This window comes from Sinocyclocheilus rhinocerous, unplaced genomic scaffold (genome assembly GCF_001515625.1).
Source record: "Sinocyclocheilus rhinocerous isolate Xijiao unplaced genomic scaffold, SAMN03320098_v1.1 scaffold1285, whole genome shotgun sequence".
Lineage (NCBI taxonomy): Eukaryota > Metazoa > Chordata > Actinopteri > Cypriniformes > Cyprinidae > Sinocyclocheilus > Sinocyclocheilus rhinocerous.
The window spans coordinates 46,630-69,982 of record NW_015645559.1 but is presented as its reverse complement, the minus strand read 5'-3'; the positions used below and the strand labels follow the sequence as shown (position 1 = coordinate 69,982).

General features: G+C 36.7%; 1 protein-coding gene across 1 annotated transcript in view; it reads left to right on the top strand.

The window, feature by feature from the left end:
- The window catches only part of LOC107706639 (fidgetin-like), a 21,882-nt gene extending 9,474 nt beyond the window's left edge, over positions 1–12,408 (top strand). Inside the window, exon 3 of the mRNA XM_016510400.1 lies at positions 10,679–12,408. Within this exon, the coding sequence (XP_016365886.1) occupies positions 10,679–11,871 (1,193 nt within the window). The 3' untranslated portion in view covers positions 11,872–12,408. The remainder of the gene's footprint in view (positions 1–10,678) is intronic.
- The last annotated feature ends 10,945 nt before the right edge of the window (positions 12,409–23,353 follow it).

The window sequence follows — 23,353 nt, the reverse complement described above, 5'->3', positions numbered from 1 at the left end:
GTATGGTCCTCGAGAGCTTTGCCTTCCTGCTCCAGCAGGAGGAGGAATTCGGGGCGAGTGAAGGGATCCATGGGGTAAACACAACGGAAAGAAAAACACTGAGGAAAAAAACGGAAAACAAATGGAGGGGAGAACACGGAAGTTAAACTCTTTTGGTTCGGTTATTCTGTCACGGTACGGGTGTTCTAAAGAACAGGCAGGACGACGAAGATGACGAATCAAAGAATATTTAATAAAGCAACAGGAAATCCAGACAGGGTAGACATCAACATAGACAGGAACAGGAACAATATTTAGAAAATATTTACATGTATATATTTATATTTATATAATTGATATTATATATATATTTAATATATAAACATAACATATTTTTCTTAAGTATATACATACATGTGAATGTATTTATATATACATGATAAATATACACAGTACACATACATATATTATGTAAACAAAAACCTTTATTTTGGGTGTGATTAATCGCGATTAATCGTTTGACAGCCCTAGTTCAAATGCATTACTTTACAATAAATTCTGGTTCTTGTATGTTCTTTCTTTTCATTTATTCCCTTAAATCATTTTAAATCCTTTAATTGTTTTTAAATTTTTCAAGACACAGTTACGGCCGTGGTAGTGTATAAATATCCATCTTTATGAAATATGCTCACTATAGTTTCAGAAGTGTGTGTGTGTGTGTGTATGTCAGAGGCCTTAATTATTGTTAAGCAGAGGCTTTTTTGAGACTTATTCATTTAAATTTAGAAGACTAGGGTCATACCTTGAATTCTACATTTTAAAAAATGTAAATGTTTGTGTTCTGCGAGGAATTGAGCGTGACTGTCAATATGAAGTCCATTGCTGATACTTACTGCTTTTTTGTGCTGTTGTTTTCTCTACACTTCCTGTAGGATGATGTAATTAAGGAACTGGCTTTTGTTAGCTAAACGGATATTGCAAAAGACTAACAGGATGGAAAGTGATATTGAGGACATTTAATAATCTATAAACTAATATTCTACAGAAAGTATGTTTTGTTTTCAATTAGAAAAACAAATGAAGAAACATCTTGAATATTAGTGAAATTCTTTATAATTAATTGATTAATTGTGATATTTTAATAAAAGAAAACTAATTCATATCATTTCAGTTTTTTTATAATTATCCAGTATAATTAAGCCTATTGCGGTCAATCAATTAAAAATGTATTTATATAAAAATGTAATTTATGCCATAACATTATTACATTACATTGAGTACACATTACAAAAATAGGCTTTAGAAGTCAATATATTGTATATTTTATATCCAAATCACTGGCTTGTGTGAACAGCTTGTTCTGTAAGTAAGCAAATGTTGTTTGTCGAAGTGTGTTGCCTGAAAATTCTGAGCTGACACACTTGCACACTTTTCAGTTACTCAGACAGTAGGTAAAACCCTTTTTTTTTTTTGCAAAAAATTATATATATAATGAACACATAGTATCTCATTAATTACCTCCCTTTCTCATTTTCCTCTCCTGTCTGTCGGCCCCTCCTTCTTTTTGACAGTCAGATTATGGTAAAAGTTTAGTGCTGACAGTGTTCGTGATGAAATTATCCCTCTATCCTTTACATCTAACACCACTTTTTTTCTTCATTCACCTCTCCATCCCTCCAGCTCAATTCCTCCTTTCACACATCTAAAGATATTTAGCGACAAGAGGAAACACTTGCACACTTTTCAGTTACTCAGACAGTAGGTAAAACCCTTTTTTTTTTTTGCAAAAAATTATATATATAATGAACACATAGTATCTCATTAATTACCTCCCTTTCTCATTTTCCTCTCCTGTCTGTCGGCCCCTCCTTCTTTTTGACAGTCAGATTATGGTAAAAGTTTAGTGCTGACAGTGTTTGTGATGAAATTATCCCTCTATCCTTTACATCTAACACCACTTTTTTTCTTCATTCACCTCTCCATCCCTCCAGCTCAATCCTTTCTTTCACACATCTAAAGATATTTAGCGACAAGAGGAAAGTGTCTTTGAGTGACTAATGAAGACTTTCTCACATACTTTCTCATTTCTCTCATATCTGTCCCTATTACACAGAAAACTAGTGCATCCATCCAGTCTGAGTGTGTGTGTGTGTGTGCATATGAGAGATGATTGAGCTGTTTAATATGCTAAAGCCCTATTAAAGGCCAATGTCAGCAGCAGACGGCATGCGGCCGCCCAGCCTGCCCCGGCCCAGTGCTCTGCATTGTGTCTCTAAATGAACACGGTACTGTGTTAATTAGCAGAGGAAAATGGCGTGTGGAATTGAATTGGTCATTGACATGCGAGGCGTCCGTCTCTCGTTTAGAGAGATATGAACGTGATTTAAGCCCTTGCAAGTCTTTTATGGAGGTTTTAAATAATCTATCTGCAGAAAAGAGAAGAAGAGAAGAGGGAGGACGTGAAAGAAAGAGTTGCCTTGTCTGTCTTAGATTGAATTTATCATGTTTTTTTATTTTTGCCGTGAATGTCTCTCTGAAATGTTTGATTCAGACTGATTCATTTGAATCAAAGTTAAAGTGTCAGATTTCTATGCCACTACTGTCACCAAAGAGAATTGCAAAATAATGACTGTTTTGAAACAGGTTTCCAGAATACTTTCAACACATAGTCCTGTCCCAAAGTCACTCCATTAGTTGAGCCAGGGAAGCTCGTGCAAATAAAGTGTTTTAAAAGTGCTTCAAACCTAGTGTTTATACTTTTCAGCGAAAATGTTCATGTGAATTGCAATCCATTTAACCCATAATTTTGTATTTCCAAGTGAAACAGGATAAATAACAGGAAAAATGTAGGATGAGTCTTGATTTTATCCATTGGAAACTGATTTGAAGGTGAAAAGTGGCCATCACATACCAAAAACGTGTGACCCGAATTCAGTTTACTAAAACAACATCTTAATATCTATTTGGTTGTTGGTTAAAATTTTATATAATAATGTGATCCAATTGAACACCAACTGACACCATTGAATAAAAATTTTAAAACAGTTTCAGAGGAAGATCAAGTTTTAAATTGACAAAATGACAACAAAAGAAGACAACAAAATTCATTGTAATTTTCTTTTCGGAAACTCATCTCCGAGTATATATGCAAGCGATCATAGAGATGTGAATATGTTTGTACCAGCTTTGCAATTCGGCATTTGAGTGTATTCATGTTTATTCTTGTGTTTGAGGTTGACATATTTTGAAATATTGTCGCACTTATTTTGAAATATTTGTTTTCACTTAAAGGGGTCCTATTATGCTCTTTTACAAGGTCTTGATTTTGTTTTGGGGGTGTACTAGAACATGCTCTCATGCTTGGTGGTTCGAAAAACGCATTATTTTTCACATAATTTACATTATTAAAGTACCTTTCTCCCCAGCCTGGCACAAACGGCTCGATTAGTTCCGGGTTTGATGAAGGCCTGCTTTCCGAAAAACAAAATATGTTGTGATTGGTTAGCTGTCTCAGTGCGTTGTGATTGGCGAACAGCTTAGACGGTGTTTCAGTACTGCCACGCCCCTTGCTCCGTCTTTCAACAAAAGCTTTTCGGTGAAACCGGCACTGTACTCCCTCATGTTGTGGAAGCTGTCTTCAGTAAAATGCGCAGCACACAATAGCAAATTGGGGTTATAATGCTCAGGAACAGAGTTAAAAATAAATTGCAACCACTATTTCGTGACATCATCCACTTTCGGAAGCCCAAACAAAGATGTTTGGGCATGGGGGTGAAAAAAAACAGTGTTTCTTAAGGTGGTCGCACACCGGATGAGAAGTTGCGTTGCGCCACGTCTTTAAAATTCGAGCACATTATTTTCTATGAGTGTACTCACACCAGCGGCGCCGTTCGGCGTCTGTCCACGGCGCCCAGCAACGTCATGTTGTACTTGTTGTAAGAATTGTTCTAGACGCGACGCTGAGCTTCTCTCCGTCTCCGGTGTGAGACCACCTTTAGACATGCCGAAAACTTGACGCTACAGCAGCTCTTCTTCTTTTTCGTTATGCACTAACTCTGCAGCAGCACTTCTTCTTCTTCGTCGTCTCGTCTCATGCACTCAACCAAGCAAGCGTTCTAACCACAACCTCGCCCCCCCCCAAACCATTCGAATTTCTGTAGGCGGGAATTCTTTGTAATGATATTCCAATGAGCCGCTTTGTGATATCACAAAGCCTGGAAAACAAACGCTGTAGTCCAAACGAGCCGTTCGTTGTAGTTCTTGAAAAGGGATTTAAAAAAAACGAAATATCTCCCTTTGGAGTGGACTTTGAGATTTGTAACTTTCTAGATCGTTTTTATGCCCGGAAACCAACGCTGTAGTCCAAACGAGCCGTTCGTTGTAGTTCTTGAAAAGGGATTTAAAAAAAAACTAAATATCTCCCTTTGGAGTGGACTTTGAGATTTGTAACTTTGTAGATCTTTTTTATGCCCAAACATACACACTACACACTGGCTAAAATTAAAAAAGTGAAAAAGCATAATAGGACCCCTTTAAAGTCCATTGGAGTCTTAAGAATTTTGACTTTCTTTAAAAATTGCACACACTTGCATACAGGAGTTTATCAAACTGCAGCTGTATGTTGTGGCTGGTTTCACCTTAAAGTTTTAATTTAATGGTCTCTTACCCTTTCTGCGACATTTTACAGCGACTTTACAAAACAAAGGTTTCAATCTCTGAGCTTAAACGTTCATAGGCCTTCCGCTGCTGAGGCTACATTCTGTCATACTTCTCTGCACCTCCCTCTCTTTCTTTCTCCCTCTTTCTCTCTATTGCAGCACTCAGCAGGCCAGGGCTGAAAGTCAGGCGTTTTGAAGAGAGGACATTAAGAGTGAATGGCTCATTCACATTAAAGAAGAATTAGAGGGCTTCCACCCTGCCACTCTTACAATAGTCAAACAGCCTGGCACAACAGGAGAACTGTTCACACCAGCTAACACACACACACACTCTCACACACACACTGAAAAGTATGCCCTTTGTGTCAAGTAAAAGAGAGTGTGGTTTTGTATCAAATGTATTTTCTGTTTTATTTTTAGATGGATAATATGGTCTATAGTACTGTGGCTCGTGTCATGCAGTATTTGGCTGACATCTTGAGAAGTAAACAGCATAAATAGAAGAATGTTATACTGTATAGGGATTACTCACTTGAAAATTATAATTTTGTCATTATTTACTCATTCTCACATTGTTCTAAACCCATATGACTTTCTTTCTTCTTTGGAATACATAAGAAGAAGCTAAGCAGGATGTTCATGCTGCTCTTGTCCATACAATGAAAGGGAATAGTGACCATGGGCTTTTAAACTCCAAAAATTTGAACTAAAAGAATGATAATTAGTCCATATGGCTATATTCTATGTCTTATGAAGCCAGACGATGACTTTGTGTTGAAATGACAAACGTATTATTTATTATTCATTATTGACTGTGACGCAACTCTCAAATCTCATTCCTGTTTGTACTGTATTAATATAATGTCAGATCAGTATGATATCAGTAATGCCAAAATTTTGTTCTCATGTGTCTCTGATTACACCTGATCAGTATATGCTTATTTAAATTATGCAAATGACATTTGAAAGCTATAACAGAGAGAAAGATTTTCCTACAGTTATAACACTTATGTTGCTTTTTTTTTTAGAGCTTGACAGTCCCTGGTCACCATTCACTTTCACTGTATGGAAAAGTCCACTGTAATCATCCTGCCTGACATCTCCTTTTGTGTTTGATGGAACAAAGAAAATCATATAGGTCTGGAACAACATAAGGTTCATTTTTGAGTGGAATACACCTTTAACCCTTGTATTATGTTTGATTTGTGGGCACGATTTTGATGGAGCGGGTCAAATTGACCCTAATTGCATTCAATGCAATTCCCTAAATATCACATTATTAAAAACAAGAAGGAATCAGGTATGAACTGAACAATTTTAATATCAGTATTTGTCACACAGTACAAACAATGATATCAGTAATGCCAAAATTTTGTTCTCATGTGTCTCTGATTACACCTGATCAGTATATGCTTATTTAAATTATGCAAATGACATTTGAAAGCTATAACAGAGAGAAAGATTTTCCTACAGTTATAACACTTATGTTGCTTTTTTTTTTAGAGCTTGACAGTCCCTGGTCACCATTCACTTTCACTGTATGGAAAAGTCCATAGATAATAGATATTTTACCACTGTTTTTTGTTACATATTATGTAGGAACAGTAATAGATTAATTTATGACAAGAGTGCACCTCAAAACATATACATCATAATAGAAGTTCTGACCTTTGTCACATAAATTATTTTTTCATTTCCTTTTCCCCTATCACATGTTTTAGTAATCAACATAAATTATATATATACCATCCTGCTGGCAGAAGTTTACTTCTATATTACTATATATTATACTATATTACAGTTAAATCCTAATCTAATCATGACAGACTATATATTGTTAGAAAGGTCTACAACTCCTAAATAGATATTTTACCACTGTTTTTTGTTACATATTATGTAGGAACAGTAATAGATTAATTTATGACAAGAGTGCACCTCAAAACATATACATCATAATAGAAGTTCTGACCTTTGTCACATAAATTCTTTTTTCATTTCCTTTTCCCCATCACATGTTTTAGTAATCAACATAAATTATATATCATTTGAAAGCTTAAAACCTCAAAATTCATCCTGTGGAACCCATATTGAAATCGGACATTGCTTTACCATGGAAATGGTACTTTAAAATATTTTAGTGGGTTCCTCCCCCTTAGTGGGGGGTGTCATTTTACAAAATGTATTACGGTCTTTTAGAATCAAAACTTTTTATAATCTTGACAAAACACATATCGTTGGAAAGGTCTGAGTCTCAAGATTCCATATTTGATGGTTATTTTGTGATAGATGTAATATTGAGAGATAATTTTATACATTTGTGACAGAAAAATTGCATTAAAAAATTCAATGGCGTTTGAATGGCACCAGGTGGCTAGTTTTGGTATAACGCCTAAACAAAATTGCATAGGAACCTCTTTTTTTATATCAACTTCAAATTTGGAATACAACTTGTTTAGACATCTTCATGGCCCTAAATGAGAAAAAGTTACCACATTTCTGGAAGAAAAAGGTAAGTTAAATTGTATTTCATATACATTGATTATAGAAATGATAGCTCACTTTTACCATCTGAGTTTGAGAAAGTCTTTTCCAGTACTGAAAATGAGGAAAAGCTCATTTTTTCCCTTTCCAGGGTAGTAAAACACCAACAGAACAACATATACCCAAGAAATATATTTAATGTTGCCTTGAAACAACAAAAAATGTGGGTCAAATTGACCCGCGAACATCAAAATCGTAACAAATTTATGTGTGCACTTCAAAACACATCAGTGTATCTTCATTTGCATGCAAGTTCATGGCACTAAATGAGAAAAAGTCACAAAATTTCAAGAATAAAATCACAGGTTAACTGGTATTTCCGACAGCTCAAAAATCAAAATGGGTCAAATTGACCCATAACATAATACAAGGGTTAATATAATCATTAAATATAGTAAACTAGTGCCTTTTTTCCCCTAAAGACAGAATTGGGTATTTTTGTGGCTCTTTGTTTTGTGTTTGTGAAAGTGTATGAGTGTATGTATGAGTGGGTACGTATTTTGTCTAGATCCTGTTTGAAGAAGAGCTTTATCCGTTTTACTATTTTGCTGTTGGCGACAGTAATGGCTGTTTAATTACTCAATAAAAGCATTTTATGGATGCAGTGTGTGTGTGTGTGTGCGTGTGTGTGTGTGAGCCTGTGTGATGTATTGATTTTGCTGCCGGAGAAACCTGAGATTTCACTTAGGAGAAGTGAGTCTATCTGCCTGTCGATGTGCTTCTGGTTTTAAATAGTAGTCTATATGCATTTACGCACATGCATAAACACGCACAGTTGTTTAAAGAGACGCTACAGCTCAGCTAACAAATTTTCAGTCAGTGAAGTGAAGATCCCTTCCTCTAAAACCAGCTAATGAAATGTCTGCCTTTACAGTATGGAACATTGCTTTAAAAATAGCTGTGTGTGTGTGTGTGTGTGTGTGTGTGTGTGTGTGTGATGGTCCTTCTCCGGAGGATTTGTAGCCAAGGGGTATATTGGAACAACAGAAAGTCATTCTCTAAAGCACCAGCACACACTCTTTTACACACACAAAAGTACACACACACTAGATCAGCAGCTTTGCGGCTAATGGTATTGTCCAGGTAGTTCTGTAGAATACAACAAAAAGACAGCATTTGAGAGAACATTCCAGCAAACTGCAGCTAATATTGGACTTTACAACACATCACTTTTGGCTTTAGACTCTGGTGAGGATGTAATGAAAACACGGCCAGAGAATATATTTATTTTTTCAGATTTAAATAAATAGCCCCCTCCGTGATGCATAGTACTTTGTATTGTAAAGGAGTTTAAGTTAGTGTGTAATTCTTTTGAAGAACCCTTCATGCACTGTTTTGGGAATTTCTGCTCTCATCTCAAGAGGTTTGACTGATGTCGTTTCTAACTGAGGCTTTATTTTAGACGACATGTTCATCCTCTAAGGTTGTTTTATAGTCAGTCTCGGTTCTTGCAATTGTTCATTCTCAGTGTTAGGCATTTTAACAAACCCACTTTGGCGCGTAAACCGTTTCTGCTAGAGACATGAATGATACGCCAAATCATGTGGCTTGTTGAGGACAGGTGTGTCATCACTTTTACAAGCAACTGGACATCCTTGTAGCTCATACAGCTTATTATGGTGAGAGCAATGTCAGTGTCATGGATTCGATTGCTAGGGAATGCATACACTAATAAAATTTATTTCTAATGTAATGGGGCTAAAACCAAATGCATGCATAAATGTAAATATTAAAAAAATTCCATAGATTTAAAATATCTATAAAACAAAACATTTTCTGTTCTGTTTTTCGCACACATCTTCTTCACCGATCTAGTTTTCTGAATTTACATTTTTTTTATAGGCAAGCATTTAAGAATTAATGCTGAATTAATGACTACTAGTATGTCTCACTAGCCTCAACCTTTACAAGAGAAAAAAAGCTATTAGGAAGTTGTTAAAAGACATCTTTAGCTCTTTCATATGTGTTATTGATATTGCTTTTAATCATTTGTCATTTTATTGTGCTTTTCTTCTTTTATCCTACCATTTCTCAGCCACCTGTCCTGCTAATTGCCATTAGTGTGATTTGTGCCCAGTATTGTAAGTCGCTTTGGTAAGTGTGTGCTAATATACAACTTTAGTTTTTAACAGTTAAAGCTATTGCGTGTGTGATGAGTGACTTTCAAACTCCTAATTTATGTCAGTTAAAGTCTTTCCAGGGAAATGGCGCCAGTTGCTCCACCTCTTGTGTGTGTGTGTGTGTTTGCAGTAAGTCCAGTCTTTTCCCATGAGAGAACACTGAATGACCTCAAGTTGCATGTATCGATCAGGAGGATTTGCTGCTTGATAGAATTGAATGTAATTGGGCAGTTTTTAATTGAGATGGATAGAACATGTAAATTTTGCTCCATCAGCCCAAAATCAATATCCATCTGCTGTAATATGCAGTATATGTCTCTTTCTTTATTTCATTTCGACAAAACATTGGATTGTTTTCGATGCGCAAGGTTTTGCTTATCCACAGTACTTGCAAAGTCAGAAAAATCCAATGTTTCTTCATCTTAGAAGTATTTTATGTGCTATATTTTATGGCTTAAGGACATTATCTCTCTGTTTTTTTTTCCCTTCTCCCCCATCTCTCTCCCTCTGTACAGCCATATGCCAAAGTTCAATGCAGAAGAAAAGCTCTTTGTTTCACAAACAAAAATTTTGGTGCAGGACTGTATGTGTGAAGCTGAAATGACAGAGATACAGTATTTTTAGGGATAACATCTGTTGTCGGGTTCAGTTGCTAATGCCGAGAGCTACATTATTGATCAGTCTTTATTACAGTATGCTGAAATATTATGTTCCTGCGTGGTGTACGCGAGTCAATGAAACTGAGAAAGAGACAGAGAGAGTGTAATATGAGGTTCCTTGATTACATTAAAGAGCTTTTATTTTATTCACTTGAGAAGAAGCCTTCTGCTGTATCTCAGTATCAGACCTTAATGATATCATCAGCGCTATAATTGATGTGTGTGTGTGTGTGTGTGTGTGTGGTTGATTCGAGTGCACAGCTGAATTTAAACTTCACTGTCAATCTAAAGACCGTAAAACAGCTCAGAGAACTGCTAGTGTATGCCTCAAAAAATAACGTGAAAGCCATTTTCAGTTGTCTTTCATTTGAATATTTTATATTATTATTCATTTTTGTGAAAGAGTTTTGTGCTTGCAGAATTGGTCATTAATCTGGAACTGTGGTAATTTTCTAATAACGTTAATTAACCTAAATTGCTCACATTTTCTCTCAGTGGTGTTTTTGTAGCACACTTAATTTATATTGCGATGGAAATAAGGTAGAATAATAAGTATAGTGTTTTTTTTACAGAAATATCAAATTATAGCATGTTTGCATATTGAGTAGCAAATGCATGTGGGCGGCACATTCAGAAGCTTTTTGCTTATGATGTTATTTATATTTCCGATTTTTATGAATTTCCATGAGTTTGAATTGACATACCTTTTTTTCACTGGCAGGCGTGACCATGCAGTGGAGCCCTGAGCAGTCCCAGTGGGCGGAGCAACACTATGACATCACCTCCACCACTCGTTCACCAGGGCATAAGATCGAAGCACTTAGGGATCCAAGGCTAACAGGTTCGACCTCAGCTGCAGCGTATCAACATTCGTGGGCAAACGATGACATTTCAGCTCTGACCGCTTCTAACCTGCTCAAGAGGTATGCAGAGAGATATTCTGCCATTCTGGATCTACCCTGTGAGAGTGGACTTATGGGATATCCAGACACAGCCATTTCAGTTAGCGTTAGGGGACCTGGTGTTGTGAATAACGGGCCGCCCTTTCTTAATGGACGGAAGGTGGAGGCAGAGCCTTGGCTGGAGAGTGTCTACCCTCCGTTAGGTTGCGTCCCTGAGCTTCTTCCCAAAGCACCACTCAGTGTGACGGATGTGTCTGTCAGTGCGTGTAACTCACCGGTTATAGGCAGCGGGAGTCTTCCGGAGCCTTGTTTCTCCAGCAGCAGTTGTAACGGTCAGATTGGGAATCAGGAGTACAGCAGCACTCCCTACAGCACTCCCTTCCTGCAGCCTGTAGGCACTTACGGTGGCTCTCTTTTCCACCCTACCCCTTCCCATGCCAGTCTGGTATCAACCTACAATGTTAGCACCTCACCAAACCTAGCTGCATACAGTTACCCTAACACCCGTTACCCCTCACAGGCCGTTCTTCCTGCTGGCTACAGTCCTCCCCCTCCTCCTTCGGCGTACCTACCTGCAGGTATAACTCCTCCTAACCCTCTTCCAGCTGTGGGATACTCATACCCAGCCTCCAGTGTCTCTGAAAGTGATGCCCCAAGTGCTAGCAGCCTTTCAAAATCATATTACCCATCAACTCAAAGCGAGATTGGAGTGTTTGAGGAGTTTGATTTTGGCGGCAACTCTAATTCAGACTCTAGGTCTGAAGGCAGCCCCCTATACAGACCTTCAGGAGACGAAACGGTGGACAAGCAAAATGGGTTCAACCGATCGGCTGATGTAACATCTTCATCCTTCAAGCCAGTTAATCATGGAGACTCTTTAAGAAGCTTGGAGACTCTCACGGTAGCCATGAGCGGACGAAACAATGGTACATCCGGACAACACTTCCCATCTACCTCAACTTCTCTTGTCACTTCTCATCAACATCTCTGCCTTGACACAAACACACCTTGAACGGTTGTGCTCACACTCAACCAGAAGTGCTTGAGCTAATGAAGTGTGAGTGCTCCCCCTAGTGGATCGGAGGTAGAGGGACTTGCTCAAAGCCATAGAGTTGGGGTTTAATGCAAGGGCCTCAAAATACAGGTGCAGCAGGGGAATTCTGCCAAGGAGGTCTCTACATTGGACAGGAGGAGATTAGTTTCTCCATTCTGGAAAGAGGACAATGATGTTTATGCCCCTCCTAGCTGAGCTTAACAGGTCATTGTGAGACACTGACCTCCTCACTCTGATAGGAATGGACAAACCAGTATATCCTCCAAGACGGACACATATATCTGAGAGGGATGGAAAGAGTTCGCTCCTTCATTCCGAGAGATAGGAGAGTACATCAAGGGAATTTATATGTCTAATGGATGTGTTGTGGCTGCATTGGCGACAAGGAGTCACGGTAACAGATGTGGTGGTTGGACATTAGCTTCGGTTGACCATATTGCCATGGTGTACATTCTGAGTGTGTGTGTTTGTGGCCTTGTAATGGTTATTTATGTGGTGAGCTTTAATAGTAAATCCTGTTCCCCTTTTTCCACAGGAGAATTGGCAAATCCTGATTGTTTAAAGAATCCATGTGTGTGAGTGTGAGTGTGAGAGAGACAGATAAAAACCTCAGGAAAGTGTCTGTCAGATAAATGGCATATGCCTGTGTGTCTAACAGAGAAGAAGAGGGCGTTTTCACATACCGTCCTTAGGAAAAACCCAGTTCAATTGACTTGAAACCAGGTGGTCCAAAGCAAAATGTTTTTTGTCTGTTGATAAGTTTGTATGCACTTTTGCTGCATTTTAAGAGAGGATACAAGATCATTCTATGAAACATTATGCAAAAAGTCTTTGCAGTTCTTTAGGTTCTTAAAGCTGCTGTGTGTAGTTTTTTTCCTGTGAGAAATTTCTCCTTTCATAGGTTAATATGCAGAGATAACAGTCACTTATTTATATGTTCACTTCCCAAAAAATGTAAACACTGTGGTTCCGTGCCACTTTGTTTGAGTGTCCCAACTGATCAACACTGGCTTAACGATTTGTGTGTATTTGGCGGCGGGACTTTCATTTGTCCGACCAATGTCAAGTGGAGGGGAATGTTTGAATTAAAAATCTTTATTTTTATAATTCCAAACAAAATTACAAACTGCAGCTTTAAAATTTGCTGTTTGATTCAAAATGTGTAGTAGATAACAGTAATTATCAGTCATAGTGCTGTTCTGTCTTTTCCACCAATTTCTGCTGTTGTCTCAAAAATGTTGTAGACTATCTTGAAAAATAAGCATATTGAGTGAAACATTACTGTAGACATAAAAACAAATGGAATTCAGACTATTCCGGCCACTTCCTGAGACGGTCTTGGCCTGCTTGGCCACCAAAAATAAAACATTGCCTTAAGGGCCAAGTGTGAAAATGCTCAGCGAGAAGGAGAGCACATGACTTTGCATGTTTGTCCTCACTTAAGGTTTTGTGCATTTTAAAAAATAGAGTTGAGTTTACTTTATCCCAAGCACTGGAAATAGGTTTGGCTGACTTCACTACAAATCTTTCGGTTTACTTCCTTTCCATTCTTTGTGAACCCCGCTAAAGGGAATTAAGATATTATACTTATTTATGAAAGTCAATCAGCAAAGCAGCAGAGTGGGAGCAAAATCACAAGGAAATGTTTAGCCAAAATCACTCCCTCTGTGTGAATACTTTTTTGTCGGGTTTTATTTCTGTCCAGTTTCAATGCAGGAGGGTGAATTGGCTTCATTCCAAGAGACAAATGGAAGGAATTCCTTGAAAAGGCTGCTTAAAGATCCATCAGGTCAAAATTGAATTGTGAACCAAATCGGCTGAACTGAACAAACCTCAATCATGATGATGAATCGCACTCTGCAATGGAGCGCATCATTGTTTCGGTGGTATTACTGTGTTATCACATGCTCAGTCTGTTCATAACTTTCCTGTTGACCGCAAACTTTAAAACTAAAATGTGAGAGTTATTTAAGTTATTGTATAGTTTTCAAATGATTAGGACATAAACACTTTTCCTTACAGAACTACACACATTTATCATTGTCTAGATGAAAGCACAGGCATTCTTTAACTTTTTAAAAATGTTTTATTTCAGCTGTTTGCCAAAAGTGCCATTTATATTTCCTTATTTTTAAAGAGAAATGTTTTCTTCCACATCATGTTTTTATATTGTGGTCATTTGAAGTCTTTTTTTTTTTTTTACATTTTCCTGTTTTATTCTCTCTGCAGCTTTTCTGTTTTTGTCTTGATCATTTTGAAAATTCGGAGAATTATTAAATGATCAATATCACATCAGTTCTTGATCTGTCGTCTTATTAAAAGGGTTGTTTGGTATTAAAACTTTAGAAGTAAGGCACTAAGAGGCTTGATTGCCTTTTTGTTCACATAGTTTCAGTAGATAGTTCTAAATTCAATAGTCTGTAGCATTCTATGCAAAACTCTGTTCCTAAACCTAGTGAGCACACTCTTGACATGACGGCTGTTCCAAACAGTAGTCAGCAACATTGTGCATTAAAATTGAACTTTTTTTCACTTAATATCTTGAGCTATGTATTTTTTTGTGGTTATGAAGTTGTTATCTTAGCAACATGCTAACATCACTAACTGTGTTAGTTGAGTCTCTTTACATACCGACTCTTGAGTGTTTCTGATGAGTCATTTGAGGTTCCATAATTATTAGGATGTTGCCTATGTAGGCAGCCAGCTCACTAGGATTTGGAACAGAGATATTTGTCCATTTTTGGCAACTTTCCAACAAAAGATTCAACTGTAATTAGAAAAATGTTGTAAGAATCCTTCTAAGATATACCCAAACCCCTCTTATTCTGTACTTTTTTTTTAGGGAAAGAGTATGTCTACAGAATGTGATGTAACCAAACTGAGATGTTGAAAACTGTACATCATAAGCATATCATAAAGTTTATTACCACTTTTACAGCCATAAACAAAAAACCTTGGCTAGAAACCTCTGAAATCCTGTAGTGTTTGCAGTAATGGTGCACTAAACTCTCTAAAGGTGTTTTGTTGTATACACCAAGACTTTGGACAGCTGTGTTTGGTATTTCTGAGTGCTGGGAATTTGTGTTAAAGGTGCATTACAACCACACATGATGTTTTACTGTGTTAATACCACATTCACGTAGTGGTTAGTGACTCCTTTCTGCATTTCAAAATACAGCATATTACAGCGTATGTTCTCAATATATAAAATACAGTTACATTTAGAACTGAGTTGTGAGTTATTGCAGTCAAAAAGAGAGAGCGTGTGTTGCCATATTCTCAATCGACTCTATTGTGTTTGTTTTCATGACTTTTGGAGTATTGTAAACAATTTGCTAATTAAATATGTTTATCTTAAGGCCTTGTTTGCTGTGTTCAATGGATGTGAAATACTACATGTGAGTTTTACTTCTTGGACAAACCCAGAAATCAGCTCAATTTGATTAAAAAAAAAACTTTTTTGGGTGCAGAGTTACTGTTAAAACCCATTCAAGTAAACATTTCTGCTATAAATGCACAAATATAAGTGTGAATCAAATTCTTTTAGAAGTAGTGTTTGGGTTATGGTTAGTCGGTACTAATTAGCTTCAAAAATGAGCATGTATTCTATTACATTTCTTCACTGAGATAACTAAACTTCTGTGTGTGGGCCTGCAGTGAAGGATGGTTGTGTTATTTAACTCCCTATTTAAGCATCTCACAGAGCTTAGCAGTTTTTCATTTCACTTTCTGTGATGTGTTCATCCAATTTTTGCATCACTTATGATGTGCAATAATGCAGTTTATAGAAGGATATAATTGTGATAAAATCGAGAGACACTAGGTGTGAGTGTGAATGTGTGTTACAGTAGCCCTTTTATGGACCGGCCATCCGTTGAGGGTGTTTCTCTGCATAAAGCCAGAGATTCTGGAATTTGCTCCAGCATCACATATAAGTGGTTAGGAAAATGGATGGATAACTAATTGTAATTTTATATACACAGTCGATATGTTTATGTGGGCTGTAAGTGTTATTCTGGTAAATGAGATCATTTTGTTCTTTTGTATTTTTCAGGTGTTTGTTGGTGTTAAACCAGTGTGTGTAGGAAGATATCTTATAGTGAGCTTTTTCTTCTCAAGGCTTTTTGAGCTTTTTTCCTCTTACATTCTCACACAGTGACTTATGTTTTAATGGCTTTGTTTTTTTTATTTCAAGTTAAATGTAATTGTCAACAATTAAAGTATGCAGGGCATAATTCCGTTTAAGGACCCATAAATGGACAGTCTATGCAAATTAGGGGAAATTGTGCAAAGGCAGACAAGAGAAAGAAAAACATGAATAAATTATGCAAATAACCAAAGGACTTGACCATTTAAAAGCCTACATTTCCAGTAATAAGCGCAGTGTTTCATTTTTTATTTTACAATGATGTTATGAAATGACAGTTCTCCACTGTGTGTGTGTGTGTGTGTGTGTTTGTGACGGATTTGACATGGGGTGAATGAACACAAACAGCACTAAATGCCAGTGTGCATGTCTGTGTGTGCGCTGAGGCTTTCTGGATGACGGTACATTTGCGGGGTAATTATGCATAGTATTGGAACGAAGTTCAAATTATGTGTCCATTTGTGTGTGTCTGTTTGTATTTTCTATTACTTTAACAGCTAGGCAACATGTTTAACCTTTCTATTTAATTTGATTTATTAATTTGATCATTCTTTCTTTTTTTCGTACACATTCATTTGAATGAATTTAGTTGTTTAGTATGTGTGTGTATCTAATTAACCATATTTTGGGAATGAATTTGTACCCTGAAATGAGCTAAATCTGACCAAATCTCTGAAATCTACTTTTGGGGACATCCTCATTTGTAAAAACAATTTTTAAAAAAGTTTTTTAAAACTTGCATAAAGTTTTTTGTTTGGGTTACAGTATTTATAACTAGCTGATTAGAAAAACAATAGAGATGCAATAGAGAGAGATTTAGATACAGTAGAGATCCAGATTTAGATATCTAAGTAAATGTGTGTGTGCGTGTGCACACAAAAGCTACCTACAACTTACTTCATAGTGAACAAATCAGGTTTCATTCCTTCAGTCTTCACACTGGATGACCCCAACAAATTCACTATAACACAGAACAATCATCCACCCATTTACCATCTATATTTCTGAAAAATTCCCATAATTAGATAAAACATATTTATGTGCTGGCCCTCTGTGCTTCTTTTTTAATTGTGTTTGCTAAGGCAGCAACAGTCACTATGACTATATAAATAGCAGTCTTCATGATGGACAGTATTTGAATCTTTTTCTTGAAGAACACTTAGTCAAATGGTGCATGTTGGAGCATAATTCTCATACACTGTTTTGGCTTTCGAGTGAAACTCAAAACACCCTCGACCACATAGCGCTGCATTAAACCACCCAGAACACCTTAGCAATCACCCTTAATTTTCTCTAGAAAATGTAAAATTATTTTTCGCAGTTCTCTAAAAGTAAAAAAACAAAAAAAAAACGGAAAAAAGGCCTGTCCATCCTCGATTTACATGCAGAGCTCAAAGCAAAAAAAGACAGACCTACGGCTCATCATTCGGTCCAATCAGCCGCCCTGGCATTTGATCCTCTTTTTAATGTGCCTGAGTTGCGGGAACATTTAGTTCTAGATGAGGGCTGATAACAGTGATGATGTCTTCTAATCTCAGACAATTATCTACATGTTATTGTGGTTAAGCTAGAATGAAGATGTATTCATCGTCACGATTCTCTATTTTAATAGACACCTTAATTACCCCCAACACAAGTCATTAAAATGTAAGGTAGAGTACTCATTTGAATAATCATAGTGCTGCCTTGGCAGGCACTGAGACCCCTTGTTCACAACTGAGAGTTCAACACTGAACCGTTAAAAATATACCATTTAGATTTTGATTTGAGCTTTATTTTTATTTGATGTTTTTCAGAGATAGATAGGTGTGCTTTATCCGGTCTTTATCTCCAGTTTTGAGCTATTTTTCTCTGTCTCTGCTTTCACGGTCACTACTTTTGATGGCACACTGTTTACACCATTGATATGATACAATGACAGGCGTGAATTTTACCCGTGAAATGTGAGTTTATCTTTCAAGATAAGCCTGCCAGCCCTTTTAGCCCACATTCCCATTGTCTGATGTTGAAATACGTCCTTCCTCTGTTAGTTTGCAGTGAAAGCACATTTCAGATATAACCCATAATTCACTATATTAATAGACCTTGATATTTGAAAACAGGTAAAAGTGTCTTTATGACCCTGCATTGAGAGGAAATGGCAAATGTCTAATCTGATAATCCATCCACATCTACAGAAAGAAACACTGGCATCTTTACGCATTTAACTTCATATATTGAAGGTGGATGAAATTGAAATTAAAGAAAAATATTAGCCAAATATTAAAAATATCCTGTCATCATCCACTCAACCTTACCTGTTAGCTGCTGTGAATGGATCAGTTGACCTTAAGAACCAGATCAGTGAACCATTTTCATCTTTATGGTTTGGGAAAGCAGGGTAAACCTCTACAGAGGTAATTGGGAGACCATATCAAATATAATTTTCCCATTTGCTCCAACAGCAAAAGGAAAAATCCGCTATTGGCTTTCCATGGCTCTCTAAAAGGGGGAAATACAGAAAGATTGATTTCAGCAGTCAGAAGATAGAAAGATTTACAGTCATTAGGGGAGTGTGGGGCACAAAGTAACGCAGGGTTAGTTGTAACACACGTGGTTTGAATATTTCCACACATGCTAGCATAACAAAATGTACAGTATTTATTAGTTACCATATCAACACTATATAGAGAAAAAATGTGAGTCAAAATTCAAAAGTATTTTGAAGATATCGCTGAACATTTATTTTACCATAGTAAAATTTAAATTCTGGCTTAAGTAAATTTTTCATCTCAGTTTGGTCATGTTACAACGTGCCCCTCAGATGTTACAATGCACCCCACCTATGGGGCATGTTGTCACATTTAACTTCCATTTTTTGAGGGTAAATAAAGAAAAACGTATATGCTGTAATTATGAAACAAAGCGACATATTTGTACTAGACAAGTGTAAAATTACTGTGGATAAAAAAATTATATTCTGAACCCAATGTGGATTTACACAAACTGAGAAGGTCAAAAAGTGTTACTTTGTGCCCTGCTCTCCCCTACCTCAGCAGCTGTATTAGAAACCCACTCCAAGCGGTGTTAAATCTTTTTTTAACACAAAGAATAGTGTAATAAATGTACATTAAATTTTAAATAATGAACATTTCAAAAACTGCTAAATTTGCGATGTTAATTGTTGCGAAAACGCCTCCTCGTAGTCTATCTAAAGCAGTGGTCGCCAACCCCTCGATCGCGATCGACTGGTAGATCTTTATCACTGTTCCAGTAGATCCCGAAAAAAACTGTAAAATAAGTACAAAAATGCATTACATTTATGGGGTTATATTAATGTTTCACTGAAGGGTACTGTCTTGAGAAAAGTGTTCATAGGTGCCACCTGCTGTCAGAGAGTGCGTCTCATTCAGACCTGCTGTTTTTGTTTCGTGCAGATGTTTTATGTAGCAAATAAGTAAATAACACCTAAAGTCAGACCATTCTGTTTTTGTTTTAAATCCTGAAATTAATCTAAATCAAATCAAAAACAACTGCCCGTGCAGATCGTGATTAAAATGCAGTGGTTGCCTCTAATTTCAAATGGCTAGATATTTTTGTTTAAAGCCAGTTTGTTTGTTATAAAGCAAATAGCCAATAAATACATTTGCTTAAAAATCAGTATCAGTATCAGAATCCAATTTGCTAGTTAAAAAAGAAAAGAAAATCTGAATTCTGAATCAGCTATGATCGGCGCATCACTAATTAAAATACTAAGTAAAAGGCCTCAAATTTGAAGTACAATCTGGGATGTCTTTTTCTATCAATTCTTCAATAGGTAGATCTTGTCTTTCATAAAGGCCGAGGTCAGGGATCTTGGGCCTAAAAAGGTTGGTGACCACTGATCTAAAGGGTCATTTTGTGATTGACTCAATCAGACCGGTTTTGTGAACTGGAACAACCGATTCATTCCAGTTTTCGACTCAAAAGAATGAATCGTTCACAAATATTTTGCTGCTTCTCTCGTGATCGAAGGCGCATGAAACAGTCTTCAAGATATCTCGTTTTGTGTAGGCTACTCCACGGAAGAACGGATGTCATACGCATTTGGAACGATGTTGGTGAGTAAATAATGTCAGATTATTTAAGTGAACCACAAAGCTAGTTGCATTTGTTTCAGAAAGAAACGGAGAAAGAACGCCACCCAAATCGCATGACGCCGATCATACGCCAATGTAACAATATTTTTTCATGATTTGAACCAATGTTTTGAATGATTTATACACGTTTTTGGACGATTTAAACACTTGTTACCTATCGTATTTTAATAATTTGTTGACGACAGTTTTTAGTTTGCAAATTAGGCTAATTAAATAACAAAGTAGCTGCAATGTTCAAACTTAAAGGGGTCATATGACGTTGCTAAAAAGAACATTATTTTGTGTATTTGGCGTAATGCAATGTGTTATGCGGTTTAAGGTTAAAAAAACACATTATTTTCCATGTAATGTACATTATTGTTTCTCCTCTATGCCCCGCCTTTCTGAAACGCGTCGATTTTTACAAAGCTCATCGTTCTAAAAAAGACGAGGTGTGCTCTGATTGGCCAGCTATCCAGTGCGTTATGATTGGCCGAATACCTCAAGCGTGTAACGGAAATGTTACGCCCCTCACATACTGTGATGCCGTCTCCCAGCAGGACGAGACAAAACCAATAAAACCCATTACAAATGAGGCATTTGTTGCATCCAGTGGGGACATAATTACTGATAATAATGACTTATACTGTCTTTTGCAACAATACTACAGCTAGAATAAAAGTTATGCCTTCTTTCTTTGCGTGAACATTTCGGCGGTGTTATGCAAATCTTCGCACATCGTGACGTAGACATGTGGGGTGTGTTAGAACGAGCCGTTTTAGGTAGGAGTGGTTGACTCTTAACTTTTATAAAGAATATCTCTTTGGATTTGAGACTTTAGTCTTTGCAACTTTACAGATCTTCTTTATGCACCAAGAGCTTGTAACACTCCAAAGAGAAAGGAAAAATTGAAATCGCATCATATGACCCCTTTAAAACTGGCGTCAGGATTCATATTGTAACTTATGTGGCTGACGACTGTTGATTAAGTAACGTGACAGGACAGAAAGAAAACTATCAGCAATACTAATTAGCTAATTAATATTCATTTATTCGTTTTCATAATCATTATTGTTCAGTCTTCTCTAAATAGTGGCGTCACTACCTGCCTCAGTTGTCCACATTCAGTCTGAGCTACACATCTTTTGTCCCAAAGATCAGAATGGGTGTCCAACAAGGAATAAATGCCTTAGCTTTATAAGTTTAGGCCCCACTGTGTCTGTTACTTCCTGCACTTTAGCCTTTTTCCTCCATGGCATTGCATCTTATTGGCTGAGAATGAGGTAAAGAGTGAATTTTAACCCACTGAAATACAAATAGCTTTAATGTACCGGCCTCTTATTCTATAATGCCAGCCATGCGTCTATGGGTGTGAAGCATCGTCTCTCTGGTGACACATTACACTGCTAATGGTCTGAGCGTGCTTCATTACTGTTTTAATCCAACATAGTGAGATCATTTCAAAACACACACACATAGACCCTTTTTATATCCTTGACACATTTGTTCTCTTTTTTTTCTTAATCACTAATTTAACCTCTCTCTCTCTCTGTTTATTTATTTATTTATTTATTTTGTGTGGAAACATACATGCAAATATCATAGATTTGTAAATAAATCGTTTTGGATGCCTCTCTCTCTGTAAAGGCTCGCTGTCGCTACACATTTCTAAAGCCACCCTTCAGCAGACGAACCCCGCTACCTCCACCTTTTTATCTCTCCCTCTCTCTTTTTCTTCCTCTTTGTAAATGCCATCTGAGAAGAGAACATTCTGACAGGCTGACCTTGAGTCAGCGCCCATAACTCAACAGGTACTTACAGTATGAAACAGATTGCTTTTATATGGGCCTGTAAAACAGATCCATGTATCTGTCTGTTCACTATGACTCATAAACACCAGTCAATCATATACCTATCTATTTATGTGCATTCTGTGTCTCAGAACAATTTTAGTTGGAAATCTGCCCCATACATCTACAAAAGCAAACAGTTAAGTAGCATTACAAAAAAATAACTTTGACTTCGTTCTGGTATGGAGTGCCCACTTTTCATGAGCCAATCAATTCCTGATGGACAAAATAAAGTCCTGTCCCACATTTTTCTCATTGAATATTTCGGAGCTGATCGCATTCAACTAGGGATGCAAAGGTGTATGTATGCATCTTGGTTCACAGTAAAGTCTCTGTGAGACACTGAAACACTGTATCATTAGCTGCGCGTGTGTAAATGCACTTAGTGCTACAGTTCACTTCACAGACTTACAGTGTATATATTTATTTGCAAGCTTTAATATTTGAAAATTTAACTAGGATGCAAAAAGTAGTATTATAATTTTACAGTTGTACTATACATTTTTTAAAATACAGTATGCTACTATGCAATAGTATAGTTCTTCTCAGTCACATACTGCAAGTGATGCAGAGACCCGGAAGGCAAAACATCCATAGAACAGTATATATACAGTATATATATGTACAGTATATACAAGCAAGCAGATGAGCCCAGTATATGAACACACTGTCTTAATGCATTAAGCCAGCATTTCCTTTATAATAGTTTTCTATGGGAAAACTCTTAACCTGCTATTTGGTGTGTTGCATTTATATTCTGGGCTCATCTACTTACCTGTATCCATCTTATTTTGCAATGCAGAATAACAAAGTGGAGTAAAAAGTGCAGTAAAATGGACCGTAAACTATTTGCGCTACAAACCAGTGTGTTTAAAATTGTGTTAATTAATTGTGATTAATTGTGAATTAAAATAACATATCAAATACCAATTTGCAATATCAAGCAGCATAACAAAGCCTTGTTTTAACCTCCAGGTGGGTGTTGGTTCCTATAAGGGTGCGACGTCATGTGAAAACCATGCAAAACCATGAATTGTTACATTATGTTTATTTAATTTTTTTGCTATTTAAATCTTATTATCAAATTAAAAATAATAATAGTAACATTTATTATTATTATTATTATTATTATTATGTCATATTTAATGTGTATGGGGAATATGGCCAATGAAAACGCAAGTTTTTAAAAAAATTTTTTTTTTATCTGTGCACTTTATGGTTATAACTTGGTTCTTGTAAAGAGTTTACCCAACTGTGAACACCCAATTTTTTCCCAATTCATTCAGGCCTAAAAGGATGGGTTATACAAAAAAAAGTCTTAAGTAATAAGTCATTTTTAGCTTTTT